Below are 15,207 nucleotides of genomic sequence, written 5' to 3' on the forward strand. Positions count from 1 at the left end.
ATAAAGTAAAAGCAATGTGGGACATTTGGGGAAAATCTGAAAAAAATCAGAACAACAACAATAATTATAAATGACAGTAATAGTAATTGTTTTGTAAGCATTAATACAAACTCTGATACTCTGACACAGTGGGATTTTACTGTGTCAATTAGCAATTCAACTCAATATGAATTCAGTCCAGTATAAAAAATGAAAAACATGTCATATAAAATATATGATGAACTAATTTTGCACAAATGTCTTGTTAGCTGTGGTTTAAAAGAATGTATCTTTATTTTTGCCAACCAATTTATTGGTCGGGCTCTTGGTAATCCTGTAAAAATCCTAAAATTAAGATCTTGTAGATTATATTTTTTTAATATATATAAAATACATAAAAAAAATATGGTAAAAGGGTTTTGGGGGAAGCAGAGAAGCAGAAAAATCTGTACTAATGATTGTATAGTCTAATTTTCTTGCAGCCCCAGTTAAAAGACTTATTAAATATAATAATATATATTTAAATATTATATAGGTCTCTAACAATAATTAAAAATGACAATAGTAAAAACTGGACATTAATCTTGATGATTGTAACTGCTTTATTATCACTGGATGTGAATTATCAACCCAGGAGTAAAAATAGGTGGAAGCCTTGGGCTGCACAGCTGGTTACAACATTGCATGATGAAATGCACCTTTATTAGACTAAGAAAACAAAATGTTAATTCCCAAAACAGAGCCTACAGTGCCTCTTCATCCCGTGTCTCTCTACAAGTTAAAACAATTCATTATATACTTCAAACGTTCCCTCTCTCATAAGCCTAATCCTACTACTGATTCATGATGGGGTCATATCATAGTTCCCTTTTCATCCAAAAAACAAATGAACAGATAGCAATTGATGAGTCTGTGGCCACTGTTGCGAATCTTTAATAAAAGAAATATTTCCCATTAGAGTTTGCACAAGTGAGCAAGAGACAAAGAGAAAAAAAAAATGGGGTCATTACAGTTTGTAATTTAGCATTACTCAGACAGTAGACACTCTTCTTCCTGCAGTGAGCATTGACCAGCAGATTTAGAAATGGCAATTCAGTGTAATATAAATCAGGGTACATTGTACATGCTTGATGCAAACAAGTACTGCACATAAAAAAAACAAATAAATGGCTAAAAGATTTTTTTTCTTTTTCCTGAGATTCAGCAGACTGAGCCTTTAGTCCATGGTCTTACAATTTCATTATTCGTCACCTGATAAATTAACTATGAACAGATCTATTCCAAGATCTATTCGTACTGTATATGTTAATCTGGGTAGAAAAAAACATTATTCAGAGGCAGTCTGTATTTCTAAAATACATAAAAATCTGGGCAAAAAGTGTGATTTTGTTGATCTTTGTAGGAAAGTAGCATGATCTGTTTAAAATGTATTACGATCTAAAGCTAGAAATGTTTGGCACTTGTTTTCAAAGACTGTCTGAAACTGTCTACATACAGTAAATTTACCTTTGAAACATGATGAAACACCTTTACAAAGAACAGTACAGCAGAATATGCGCCAAAAAGGAGAAAATTATCAGATTTCAAGAGTAGAAAAGAGCTGTGAGCTTCTCTGTAAGCATGCAAAGTACACATAAAACATACTTTAATAAACAGCATGCATTTCTTTTAAAAAAGGATGATAAAAAATGCCTAATATTCAATATAAATCAACCAATGAATGCAAAGAGTAAGGGTCAAATATATGTTTAACCATATAATGCTATAACAGCTGGTGAAAATGCAAGTAATATAAAAAATAACGTGTAAAAAACTTATGGTGGCTTCTAGTGAAAAAGCTTAGTGTGCTAGAGTTACAGCAGAGGGAGCATTCCTCCTGTCCTCTCCTGGGTCCTTTACTCTTCCGGTGTTTGCCCTGGAACCTGCCAGCAGCGTCTCAGAAATATTGCACTCACTTCCACAGCTTCCCATCAAAGTCTGAACAAGGAGGTGGGAGAGAGAAGAAATGTCAGCCTTCTTCTCTGTGCCTGTAAGGATGTTACCGCTGGATGTTTATTTACTGAAATACAACTCTTCTCCTCAGTGGCTACTCACCCGTATTGCAGTCTTTGGCCATACCTCTCTCTTTCAGTAGGTTGTTTTTGTAGTCTGTGGATTGTATTAGACATACAGGTTATGAGAATGCGAAGTACACTTTTTTCTTAAAGTTTCATAGTCAACAGAACATTTCTGCAGCTTCACAGCAAAACAGTGTTGCGGTATTCTCCTGAACAACTGAAGTATATGGGGGGTTAAAAGTAGAAAAAACATCAGAAAAAAGCATTGGGCAAGTCTGAAGCCCAGAGATCCCAAACTAAGGCTTTTAGTTTAGCAGCTTAAAAAGGGTGTATATAACATCTTTTCAGAAATCAATTTGGGATTTCAGAAATGTGGATTACGCCAGACCAGCTGCATGGAGCCATTTTATGGGATTTTGTTTCCTGTTTTTTTCCATTTTAAAACAAGACCATATCTACTTCAGTTGTTCTGGAAAATGCTGCAACTATGTTTTGCTGTGAAGCTCCAGCAATGTGTGCACAGTGTGTGTGTGTGTGTGTGTGTGTGTGTGTGTGTGTGTGTGTGTGTGTGTGTGTGTGTAAATTAGGCTTACTGTACCTGAATTCAAGGGCTCCTCGTTACAGGTCTTGAGCTCTGTGCAGTCTAATGACATTTCACCTCCACTGACCACATTTCCTCTGCAGAGAAATAGACATTATTCTGCTTACAATTTCAATTTAAAGGAATAAATACAAAATGAATTGTGTGATAATGTCTTACCGATCTGATCTACGCAGCTCATACTCCTGCCCTGAAAAACAGATTCATCACACAATCTCAAACACACTGTATCACACTATCTTTTATAATTAAGACAGCTTGTTGTCAGATGCAAGGCAACGACAAATACCTCTCTTTTTGCGTCGTCGAGTCAGCACAATGACAGCGACGGCGATGAACGCCAGCAGTAAGAAAGTTGCCAGGAAGTAGCCCAGATGCTGCACGAAATAACCTCGATGCTCAGGAAGGATGACAGTCACCACATGTGGGCTCTCCACCACTTCAGTCCCTGAGGGCAGAGCACAGATAAACTCAAACCTGTCCAATAATAAACTACTCGATTCTCTCATACACAAACAGCGTACAGGAAAAGTATCAAATAGACCACATGGTACATATGAAGAGAACTCAATGAGCTTCCACATAAAACAACAATGGGATGCATTTTCATATTCTAACTATATATTGCATTGTTGTTTTGTAATATAAAGGCAATAAAGCCCCAGGCTTCTTAATTTGTTTTAGTTTTTTTCCCAAAAGCCAGAGACAGAAGGAGGGAGAGCAGGAGTTAAAACTGCCCAAATGCTGTTTGCTGGTAATGGCTTCCAGACCTGATGTCATGCAGCTGTTATTTTTTTTTCTCTCCTCAGAAAAACACAGGCTGACCAGAAAAGAGGAGGGGAAGTGTGAGGAAAGAGAGACGACTCCTGTTATGTGGTCTGTCTGCATGTCTGTATGAGTTTTCCATTTGGGCCTTTTCACGTCTTCTCACAAACACATAAGTCTGGTTTTCTGCATGCATGGAAAGAAAAATCGGTGACACCTCCTTCAGTAGAGCTCATCAGTGAGCTCCACAGTCTGACAGTCTAAATACATATCTGACTACACTGCGGGCAGCTCCCAGTCTGACCCGGACTGGTTGTGTACACTTTGTAGATAGCTGACAGTAATTATTCAGAACTACAAGCACCAGGCGATGCAAGACCATAACAACTCCGTCTGTGTCGATTATAAACAGTATGATACAAAAGTAGCTGCACCACAGCTACTTTAGCAGGAAATACCCTTCAGTGAACGTTCAGAGCTGTTGAAGGATTAAAAAAATATGTGTTGTTATTATAGTCTTTCAATTTCTCCCTAAATTCTAATGCAGCCTGATCACAGGAACTAGATCACAGAAAAAAAAAAAGGATAATGAGAGACATCAAGTCTTTTCCTCTTCAAGATTTCTCTTAAGGATAGCATCACTCTGTGGTCTCTCATTAAAGCAGCTAAGTTGGACACTAGTAAAACTAGGCACCACTGAGGGACTGATGAGGCAAACATGTGATGTACCATCTCTGATCACCCTTTCAAAACCATCCAATCATGAAAAAATTATTTATTACATTTATTCTGCCTTAATCACCCACCCCGAAGTGGGAGCTTGGTTAGCAATTACCACCTGTCATTGTTTAATGTACCTAATGTGCATGAAGCGGCAAAGACATGTCCAAGGTCATCGTCTCTAGAGCCCGACTGTCACAACCAGAGCTGCGGCCGTGTCCCAGCTGTGGCCTAATTTCCATTTTCTGGACAGGCCTGACAAGTTTGTACGTGTTGATGGCTATTTCACATATGCTGCACAGAGAATACCCTGTGTTTTTGTTCCTGTGGGACATACATAATTTGCAAGTCAGTGAACTGAAGCAAAGCATCTTCATTCTCGAAGATATTTGAGATTCTGACAGTTCACAAAACACCTCCTTCATGATTACAAAGAAATAATATTCTATTCGCTCTTGCCATAAATAATTACAGCATGAGAGTGAAAGGCTCACGTGACGTGTAATTTCAGATGATTGCTGGCGCCTGCGTGAGCACAAACAGCTTGGTTTTAATCTAACAGACTCGAAGAGCAGCGGTGTGTAAAGAAGAAGTGAATTCCAGGATGAGGTGCACTTAAAGGCTACAGGCAGGATGCCGTCTATCCACGTGTACATTTCTTCACAACAGTATGGAGCTCATAAATGGGCTGTAATGAATTTAAAGGGGAAGAGGATCTATAGGCTAACACATACCTTCATCCCCTCCCCTTACTTTCCTCTTTCATGTCACAGCTCGCCCAGATGTTGAACAGATGTATCAGACTTGCTTGTAACTGCTGGTTAAACAGGCCTCTATCAGAAGCTGATACACATCAGCAGAGAAACAGAGCAGACTGGGAGAAAAGACGAATAAACAAAATTTGATAGATAGAGTGTAACCAGTCTAGACACGTGGTTGGGTCTTTTGGAAAATGGGGTCAAATGGAGGAAAAAACACAACATATGACCCTCCTCTCCCACAATTACTCGCTCTGCGTAGCTAAAATGTCTCCAGCTGTAAATGTAAAAAAGTCGCCAAGGAAAATAAGACCACTTCCTTTGTAGCCAATTTAAAGATGTTTACTGTAGACAGCTGCTCAAGCTTCTTTCTTTCTTTCTTTCTTTCTTTCTTTCTTTCTTTCTTTCTTTCTTTCTTTCTTTCTTTCTTTCTTTCTTTCCCTCTCTTGAACTGCTGCATTCCTTCTACATCCTCCCTCTTCAGCTCAAACACAAAAACAGAGAGGTCTGAGGAGAGAATTGGCAAGAAGAAGAACTGATTTAACTGACCAACTATGCCTATAAATACACAAAAAAACCCAGGAGCTGTGTTGTCACTCTCCGCACATTTTAGCCGAGAAACCATATGGGGAAAAACATTAACCATTGGTGTCTGGAAGAACAAAGTTTTAGTGATTACTCTCTTGATGTTTTTAACTCTGGAAGCTTACTTTGCTCTGGCTCTGGCTCATCCTGTGGGAATATTTTGGGTGCTGTAGTGGGATCAGACGGAGGTGGAGGTCCCACAGTGAGCCTGAAGATGCGTCTTTCCTGAAGTCCACAATAGTGGTGATGCAGGTGGCAGGAGTACAGGCCTTTATCAACAGGCCTCAAGTCAGAAATGGTCAGTGAGAAGTCCCCTACAGTGAAAGCATCCTCCGCCACACTCATCTTGCTGGCAAAGAGTGGTCCATAATCCCGCTGCTCTCCGGAGGCATAGAGGTCCACCAGGCGGTCAGCCTTGTCAGGACGCACCCCAGGGGGCTGGAAATCCCAGTGAGCCACCTGCTGCTGGTCCTCCTGGAGGCCTTCTCTCCACAGGGGGCGCCGGTTCACACAGGGCAATGCCACTGAGCTGCCCAACAAGACCACGAACACGGTCTTTTCTCCATCCCAGTAACGTTTCTCCTTCTTTGCTGGAAGTATATGAGTGCGAAATTAATTTATATTTCATAGAATAAATACATTAAAGGGTAATTCCACCAATTTCATGTGTGGAAAAAGTAGTATAAGGCCTTTTGCGGCTCCAGAGGAAGCTGCATGTAATCTGATAAACTGCCTCCAGGGATGTAATTTAGTGGTTTAGTTGCATTTTGGGTAATGTAGGTGCCAGATTTTGAAAACAAATGATCAAAATCGATACAGCAGAACCCTAGATATCGCCTTTTTTATTCCATGCAGCTTCCTCTGCCACACAAGGCTTTATAATACTTTTTTTCACATATGTAGTAGTACTCCACAAGACCTGTAAAAACATTTTAATTTGTAAAATAGGTGGAGTTGCCCTTTAACGATCTTTTTCATGCATCAGGTCCATGCAACAACACGATTAGGATGCCTCACCTGACTTAGTGACATTGAGCTGGATTTGAATGGACTGGTGAATCTGGCAGTAGTGATGGTGCAGATTACAAGTATAAACTCCTTTGTCAGTTGTGATCACATCTGAGAAAATAAACATCCAAACAAGCTTATTATAAATGTAGTATAAATCTTCATGCAACTGTCATAGAATATAGAGAAGTCTCACTGTTGATGACGAGGGAGAAGTTGCCATCATTGAAAGCAGACTCTGGGATAGAAACGCGTCCTTTGTTGAGGCCGTTGTAGACCCTCTGGCGGGCTCCAGGGGACATGTCCAGTATTCGGTCCACAGAATACTCTGGGCTGTTGCGAAACAGGTCCCAGTGCACCACCCTCTGACGGTCTTTCAGTCCGTCACGGGTCCACACCATACGGGGGCTATGGCAGGGCAGAACCGCCTTAGAGCCTGCGGGCAGGGTGATGTTCTTGACCTCCACCACCACACCAGGCCTGCTGCTGCTGCCCTGACCCCATGCTGACACAAGGACATAAACACAGGGATTCAAACAATCAATGTAGCAGTGACAGAAGGAGAAGTATACTAACTCTACATTCAGTCGTTATTAAGGTAGTGCATTAAGAAACAAAAATGTCTTACCTCCTGGCAAGAAGAGCACAGCAAGAACTAAAACAGACACAAACAAAAGTGATTAGAGTTCTTGAATTGCTCCATTCTCACTTGCTGCTGCTGTATTACTGATATCAGCCTGTTTAATAATTAAATCTTGCTAAATATTTATAATAGGTCTCTGCTTTCTGAGGTCCAAGAGTCTAGTTTTGACCTGGACTGACCCAACAGTGAAAGATTTCAGCGTTGGAGTAGATGTGGGTTCAGTGAGAGGACTGTTTAAAATAACAGAGGAACACTGACGAAACAAGGACACAGTAAAAGGCAAGACTTTAAAACAGAAATGTTCCACACTGGAATACACCAGCAGGAAGAATACACCAGATGTTAATAATCTTCTCTTGAACAGTTTGCTGTTTGTGTTTTCTCACTCTAGAGATAGGACATTTTCCGACTGCACATTTGCTATTTCTAATGCAGTTTTCCCACAGTGCTATTTGGTCATATGTTTACTGAAGGGCCAGCGGAGATGCGTGCAGCCAAAGCATACAGAGCCTCTATTCATCCTGGCTGATGCTGGCTTGTTGCAAGGCCATGATCCTGAGGGGATGAAGGACCGTGCTGCTATTCAGCTCACTTCAGTCACACTGCCTGGTGATAAAAAACCCAAACACCTGTGTATTTTTACAGCACTGGTAATGGGTACAGTGAACTATAGAGGCCAGAGGTGCAGAGCCTTCAGGGTGGTGTTATGAGTGGATACATTCATTACATAAAGAAATATATCAATAAGGAGTGGGTTTTATTTCCAATGCACGGATGTTACACATTAGAAAATTCCAGCACTTTCAAAAACAAGTTACAAAGTGCTTCACACACAGCAGAAAATGCAAATATACAAGAACAAAAACAATTCTAAAAGTGATAGAGGTAAAATGAAATTAAAGTCAAATATAAACATATACATATATTTTAAAAAAGAGATTTAAAAGACATCGACTCATTAAACCTGAATTCCCTTCGGCAGATCGCTGCACAGCACTGAGGTTCTGACGACAAACCCTCTGTTCCCTCTAGTTTAATGCATGGCCTCTGGAACAGTTAAAAAACCTCTGCCCATGACTCAAACTTCACAGGCTCGCATAGAACTAAGAGGAAAAGATATAGCCGGAAGTGATACCACGAAGAGCCTTAAAACCAATCAATAAGTGACTTATAAATCTGGAAATTACTGAACTTTCATTAGAATGAAACTTCAAATAAGATTAGCAAGTAGTCAGTGATAACTAGTGTTGCATAACTACACAAAAGTAATACTTGAGTAAAAGTAAAGATTCAAAGTTAAAATATTACTTTTGAAAAAGTGAAAGTCACCTATATTAACTCTACTGAAGTATCAAAAGTACGAGTAAAAGTAAATTACTTTTTTAGTAAATGTAAATGTATTTACATGTATGTAAACACTGTATACTAGGGGTCCACAATGATTGTTGAGTGTTTTTATTGCAGGACTTGTTATGGAGTATTTTTTATGCAGTATTGCTACTTTCACTCGATCTGAATACTTCCTTCACTCCTCTCCAGAAGTGGCAAATAACAAAACAACTCGATCAACTGCATCTTTGTCAGTCAGTAATGGCCAAACACCCAAAAGCAAGCTGCAAAAAATCTGTTTTATACACAGTGCAGGAAAAAAGGGCCTTCTCCTTCCAGATGTTTTGCTCATCATAGCAGCACATGGTTGATTCACTTCATATGTGAGCACAGGTAACGTGAAGACGTCACGTGAAGAATGTGTTCAATTCACCACATCCAAACAAGACTTCACCAGAGCGCTGCTACTGTGCCTTTATGCAGTAATTCTATAAGTAAGCATTAGCATATAATAATATCTCAAGCTGAGCGAAATTATCTCAGCACACATGCTGGCATCGGAGAACAGGCCTCATGCTGGAAAACTTTGGTGGCTTTTCTATTGAGGGGTATAAACTTTCCTGCAGTAGGTAAAACAAAGTGTCCCAGCCTCTGTAATTTTCTCTCATCTCTCCTCCAGACACACACAGGCTGATGACTCAGGAGGCTGGTTTAACACTAAAGACTTAACAATGTGCTATTGAGTTCCTTGCTTTAATAACAGGCATTAACCAAATGGCCTGCAAAATCACTGCTGTCATTACCCCGGGAATCACAGTGAGAGTCACTTAACAGAATGTCTACCCGAAGGTAAGACAAAAAAAAGGGTTTATATATTTAACTCAGACATAAAGCATGTATTTGCTCAGCATAATTTCTGTGATTCATGGATGTTGTGGGTGTGTAAAGTTTACTCACAGCCCTGTCACAGGATGAAAATAAATCAAACAAATGTGTCCAGCTGCAGACTCAGCTAAACATACAAAGATACATTCAGAAGCCCGGAGAGGCTGTTGACTCTCCTGAGGGTACACTCAGATGTACATTGAAATGGCAGCCAGGATTTTCAAGTAGGTGTATTATTAGTCATTGCAAGTACTTTACATTTTGGTAGCAATCACACTTATATATTCTGTCACACCATTTCCTTGTGAGTTACTTGTTTAAGTGTATAGTCTATAGAATCATAGGTATTTGATGTTTATGGATAACTTTACTGTGTATATTATTGGAAATGTGTATATTTATCTTCACGTAGCGAATGGTAGAGCTCAATTTGTGTGGAATCAGGAGATGTTTTTGTGAACAACACCTTCTTGATCATGTTTTATGTATATCTGAGAAAGCCCTGATGAAGGATAAGTTCATCCTAAAATGAAAATTCTGTAGTCCACAAAACATTTCTGGAGCTTCACAGCAAAACAGTGTTCCAGCATTCTCCTAAACAACCTAAGTAACCAGGCAATTGTTTAAAATAAAAAAAAAACCTGAAAAAACCCTGAAAAAACTCCCTGAAAAAAAAACCCACATGAAATGGCACCAGCTTGTCTGATGTAATCCAAGTCTCCTGAAGCCCAGACATCCCTAATTGATCTGAAAAGAAGCTAATTACACCCTTTTAAAAAGCTGAAATATTTAAAAGGTGCAATATGTAAGAATTAGCCAACTGTCACGTCACTCCAAACAGATGGGGAGCAGCATATCAGCAGAGTAACCATAAATAATGCTAAACTGCTAGCTGCTAAGTTAAATGGGTGCTCGAGCTTGACCGTGCATTGAGGGCAGAAATGTTATTTTCTCAAATCATATTGGGTTTTCGAGCTGTATGGAGCCATTATACGTTTATTTTCAATTGTGTTTTTACATTTTAAAACAAGTCCCCATCTACTTTAGTTGTTTAAAGGAATATTGTAACACTGTTTTGCTGTGAAGCGAAACAGAAATGTTTTGTGGATCAACATGAGGCTGAGCGGATAATGACTGCATTTTCATTTTTGGGTGAACTTATCCTTTAAAAGAAACATAAAGGTGGCATAATCTCAGTGTGTGGGCACTTTTTTCTTAAACAACAACAACAACAACAACAACAACTTTCTGTTGTACACAGTGGATTGCTTACTGGGGCTTTACAGAGCACAAACATGTTAATTTATTGTCATTTTCTGTCTCGAATGAGTAGCTTCATGTTTATGAGCTTATTTTCTGCAAAACAGCAGTTCTGATCTTTTCCATGCCTTGTTTTGTTGGAGGTCGTTAATTAAGACAGAACCAATCATAAACATGGTTGGCGAGGTAATCCCCCTCCTCCAGCAGCCCACTCGTGGTGAAACACACATTACTGACACATATAATGATTGGCTGCTGGATTGTGCTGACTCCTCTACTCAGACCGCAGTTAACGAGAAACACATTGGGCCGAAGCCATAAAAAAATCCCACATACACACAATGAGTCAACAGGCCCAGGTTACAGTTAAAGCCATGCAGCTTAACTGTATATACTTTGTTTCACTTTCAAGTCCATGAGGCTCCATGTGCTGGATGAACTTTATTTTCAGAACTCTGAATATTTCAAAATAAAGGCTGTCGATAGAAAAAAGGTTTTCTTTAGGCATAATCTTGGGTAACATCACTTACACAGGAAATATATTTGAGATGAGATGAGAAAAGACAGGCTAGACAGATGATCAATAACATATAAAGTGATACAAAAAAACAAGTAAATGGACAAAGAAATACAAAAACGCAGACTGTCAGGTCAATAATTAAAAACAACAGTGTAAAAATAAATAAAAAAAGGCACTAAATGATCAAGAGTCAGGTTTAAAAACAGTAAACGCTTCCGCTGCTAGTTAAAAAAAGATCACAATTGACGTGATAATAACAAATAAATACATAAATGATCTGTTGTACAAACATAATGAAAGCAGGTCGTTTAAACAAATGTACCGCAGCTAACATCAGCTGAAAGGCTTATTAATGCAGGAAGTTTTGAGTCAATAAAGACAAAGGTTTTAGACAGTTTGCATTGCAAAGATATCCTGAGGAAAGTCTTTCTGAAAACGTCTTATAAAAGGGATTTACAGCGGAAGAGAGCAGACCTGGCAACGCAGAGACTTTCGGCTTTTGTTCCTGACGGGTCACTCTAACCTGGATCCAATTATGGCAAAAAGAAAAGTTTCCTCAACTTATTTTTTTTCCTCTCTAAAAAGCAAAGACAACTCAAGAACTTACTCTGAAGGAGAGTCATATCGAGTCGCATCTTTTTCACAGTCCTGGCAGCGGAGGTAAAAGCCTGACAGAGGTGGAGTGCATCTACTGAGAAAACAAAAGAAGGCTTCAAGTTCACGCAGCAGCAGCAGCGGCGGCGGCTCAGCTGTGTTTTGTTGTATTCCTGCAGGCTGGAGCCTCCACACGCTCCGCCTCCGCCTGCAGATGAAATCCAACACTTCTCTGCGCTTTGGTGCTGCAGTCTCACCGAAAACATGTGTTGCGTTAGTGTAAGAAGAAAATCTGAGAAGTACAGTGTAAATACTAGACGTGTAAAAAAAATGCATTAAAGGTGCAATTCTCCTTGTGTAAACAAAAGAACAGTCCCAAAATTCATAAGAAAGGATTGTCACTTTCCATCAATCCCAAAATCGACAGGTCTAACAATACACTGATACACAACAGTCAAAGAAAATACAGTCTCGGGGTTATTTCACAATTTTGTTTACATTAGTTATGCTTTTAATACAGAAACAAATGCGTTGGATACATCAAACTATTCAGATAAATATCTGAAGACATCATTTAAAATATAAAGAAATATATAAACCAGTCCAAACCACATATGGGATTAATTTGAGAAAGGGTGTTTTTTTTTCTAAATTATTTTCCTTCCTATTATAAGACATAAGAGCTAATCTTATCTCAAAATAGTCACAGTCTACTCAGATTTTGTTGATCTCATTTCTCTTTCAGCTGTACTATAAAAAAATGTGTTTAACTAAAGACCTACCAACAGTGGTAATTCCAGGATGAGTGTATCCTTTTACTTTGCACAATACTGCCATCCACAGTATGAACAGGAGAAATGTAAGCTGTCCTATAATACTTTAAGCCAACAGGAAAAAAAACAGCACACCATGCCTTGGGTTCGACAGAGAAAGATCTTTATTAGATTATGTACACTTTGTCAAAAATCATTGTACACGTAGGGAAACATGCTCCACTTTAGCTGCAGTGTGTGAAGTGTGGTGAGCAGAGCCGCCCAGTGTGGGCGGGATGTGACACAAACTCAAGTGTTTCTCAGTCCTTGTTTCCGTGCCGTTTAATGAAGATCTTAGGCGTAGACCATCCCTCAGGAGCCTTCTTCAGGCCGGCTCGGGTCCAAATTCTCTTTAGATCCTCCTCGAATTGTTTCTGCACAGGACAAACACACACAGTTGTCAGTGTCGAGGTGTATATTTGAGTGTCAAAAAGTAAATCTGTATTCAGCTAGTTTTGCAACATTGTGTTGTAATAAGAGCACATCATTATATCATGATAAACTACACTGAGCAACAGTTAAATTTAAGTATTGCCAATAGTGTTCATTTACTCACGAAATTATCAAAAATGAAAATATGTGTGCACATTCAACAACAGAATCCTTTTTTATCTTTAAAAATAGGAAACTCTCACCTGCTTCTTTTTACCCCGGCCCTCCAGCACTTTCCTCCTTGAGAATTTTGTCCGCTTTTGCAGCTTGTTGTATTTATGCCGGTTCATCTTCCGCCGTCTGATCTTGAGAACATTCTTACATATAAGGGGTGTTGCTGAACCCTCCCCATCCTCCATAACAGGGACAGAGATGGGTGGCAGCACCTTCTCTTCCAGCAGCCCTACGTCCTCCTGCGGCTGAGCGGATTCCATCAGGGGAGGAAGGGAGTAGCGCAGGGAGAGCCAGCTCTCCAGAGGACTTACTGACAGTTTACGTGGCACAAGAGCCTCTTCCAGCTCTGGCTCAAGTTGGATCCATCTGGGAGGAGGTGTGTTGTCTGCTGCTGTTGAGTAGGTTCTCAGTTTTTGTTGTAGTGAAGAGCAGTAAGCAGGAAGAACTGATTGTACACATCCATTCAAACTCTCTCCATGGGCTTGAAGTCCACCTAAGGGAAAAATGATGTCTTCAGTGTCAATACTTCCACAGAAATTATATCATAGGATGAGATTACATGGCTAGATTGCTATATGTTTGTTCATACTTACAAGACGCTCTACGTAATAGACTGAGACGAATGACAACTTTTGAAGCAAACATCGTTGATGATCATCCAAATAAATACATCAGGAATGACTGGACTGGTCACTTGGTCCTGTGGGCAGAAGCACAGTACTTCGTGTTAGTCACAGCTCTTTCATAGAGCTTTCAAACTGGGGATAAAACAATGACAGATGGTGGCATCTCTTGATGCATGGCTTATATCAACCATCAAATGTACAACCTCCGGATTATGTTAGCAGACTGACGGAAACTAGTGTCCTTAACCAACTATACTGAAATCATGAAATACACCGTCTTTCTAAAGCGAATGTAAATAAACCCATATTAACAAGATGTGACCAAAATTCAAGCTATTTTTCAGGTACCGGTTCCTGGACATACAGACATGATTGCTAATTCTAGCTAGCAATGTAGCTCCGTCTTCGATATGAAAGTCGCAATACTGTCTCAAAAATGACCGTTAATAATGTTTCAGCCATCAACTATCTGACAACACCGACTACAGTTAATTTACTTTCTATATTAATAATGTTATGTTACCTAAATTTCCTGTGACCGGGGTTTTGGTCTTCAATGTGACTCTAAAAGGCCACTTCCGGGACCGTGCGACACGAATGTAATGCGCTTCCTGTTTCTCCGAGCGGACAAAGGTTCCGCCAGAGCAGCTATAAACCTGAACCCGAAGTTTGAGAATCAATTTACTTATAATAATAATAATAATAATAATAATAATAATAATAATAATAATAATAATAATAATGATGATGATAATCATAATAATAATAACATTAATAATAACAATAATGATAATAATAATAATAATAATAATAATAATAATAACAATAATAATAATAATAACAATAATAATAATAATAAAAATAATAATAGGAATGGGAAGAATACGTTTTGTACTGACTATTATTCTATGCTTATGAAATCAAATAGATGAGACCTAATTGCAGACTACTTTTAATAATTTATTATATTGTCAGGGCCTATGATAAGCAACATACAGTAGGTTGGAGGCTTAAATGACTCCACTGGAGGGCACTAACAATCAGCAATGGCAGGTGCAAATGAACCATTAATTATTTCCATGTCGGAGATTAGCAGTTTAATTGAGGGAGAGGTTGTGACTCCTCAGTTTGTATGAGTGCAGCGCAGTTATGAATTACAAATGTGGATTAAATAATTGTGAAAGAACCCTTGAGAGAACATGAACTGTGCAGAAATGGAAATGCAACTCCATTTTTGAGCAAAATAAACAATAAATACAAATACAGGTAAACATGTCTGGGATCATTTGAATATAAGCTGTTCTCTTTTGTGACTGACTGTTGGCCTACATTTTATTAGCTTTGTCATTTTGATATTATGCACCATGTTTTTTTTTTATGCTGACTGGCAAGTGAGCAACAAGTAATTCTATCACCCACTGCATGTGGGGCTGTCTGTTATCTTTCTATCTAGCCTGTT

General features: G+C 39.0%; 2 protein-coding genes across 2 annotated transcripts; both read right to left on the bottom strand.

Annotated features, from left to right (window-relative positions):
* Positions 1-880: 880 nt before the first annotated feature.
* On the bottom strand, positions 881-11,857 carry LOC140999578 (matrix remodeling-associated protein 8-like). The gene is made up of 10 exons (XM_073470050.1): positions 11,718-11,857; positions 7,102-7,128; positions 6,670-6,978; positions 6,483-6,584; positions 5,591-6,055; positions 2,927-3,085; positions 2,797-2,827; positions 2,635-2,714; positions 2,074-2,127; positions 881-1,956 (listed from the first exon to the last, which is right to left on the bottom strand). The coding sequence occupies exons 1-10, from the start codon at positions 11,743-11,745 to the stop codon at positions 1,931-1,933; spliced, it is 1,281 nt and encodes a 426-aa protein (XP_073326151.1). The 5' UTR covers positions 11,746-11,857; the 3' UTR covers positions 881-1,930.
* Positions 11,858-12,618: 761 nt separating this feature from the next.
* Positions 12,619-14,356, bottom strand: aurkaip1 (aurora kinase A interacting protein 1). The gene is made up of 4 exons (XM_073470394.1): positions 14,272-14,356; positions 13,716-13,822; positions 13,152-13,615; positions 12,619-12,890 (listed from the first exon to the last, which is right to left on the bottom strand). Exons 2-4 carry the CDS (start codon positions 13,765-13,767, stop codon positions 12,777-12,779), a joined length of 630 nt encoding a protein of 209 aa, XP_073326495.1. The 5' UTR covers positions 13,768-13,822; positions 14,272-14,356; the 3' UTR covers positions 12,619-12,776.
* Positions 14,357-15,207: the final 851 nt, after the last annotated feature.

The sequence above is a fragment of the Pagrus major genome, chromosome 7 (assembly GCF_040436345.1).
Source record: "Pagrus major chromosome 7, Pma_NU_1.0".
Lineage (NCBI taxonomy): Eukaryota > Metazoa > Chordata > Actinopteri > Spariformes > Sparidae > Pagrus > Pagrus major.

Coding starts and splice junctions, on each gene's coding strand:
- aurkaip1 (XM_073470394.1), bottom strand. CDS start 13,767: ATGTTTGCTTCAAAAGTTGTCATTCGTCTCAGTCTATTACGTAGAGCG. Junction 13,616..13,715: donor TCTATTACGTAGAGCGTCTT/GTAAGTATGAAC, acceptor TTTTTCCCTTAG/GTGGACTTCAAGCCCATGGA. Junction 12,891..13,151: donor GCCGGGGTAAAAAGAAGCAG/GTGAGAGTTTCC, acceptor TGTCCTGTGCAG/AAACAATTCGAGGAGGATCT.
- LOC140999578 (XM_073470050.1), bottom strand. CDS start 11,745: ATGCGACTCGATATGACTCTCCTTCAGA. Junction 7,129..11,717: donor CGATATGACTCTCCTTCAGA/GTAAGTTCTTGA, acceptor TGTCTGTTTTAG/TTCTTGCTGTGCTCTTCTTG. Junction 6,585..6,669: donor CTTCTCCCTCGTCATCAACA/GTGAGACTTCTC, acceptor TTATTTTCTCAG/ATGTGATCACAACTGACAAA.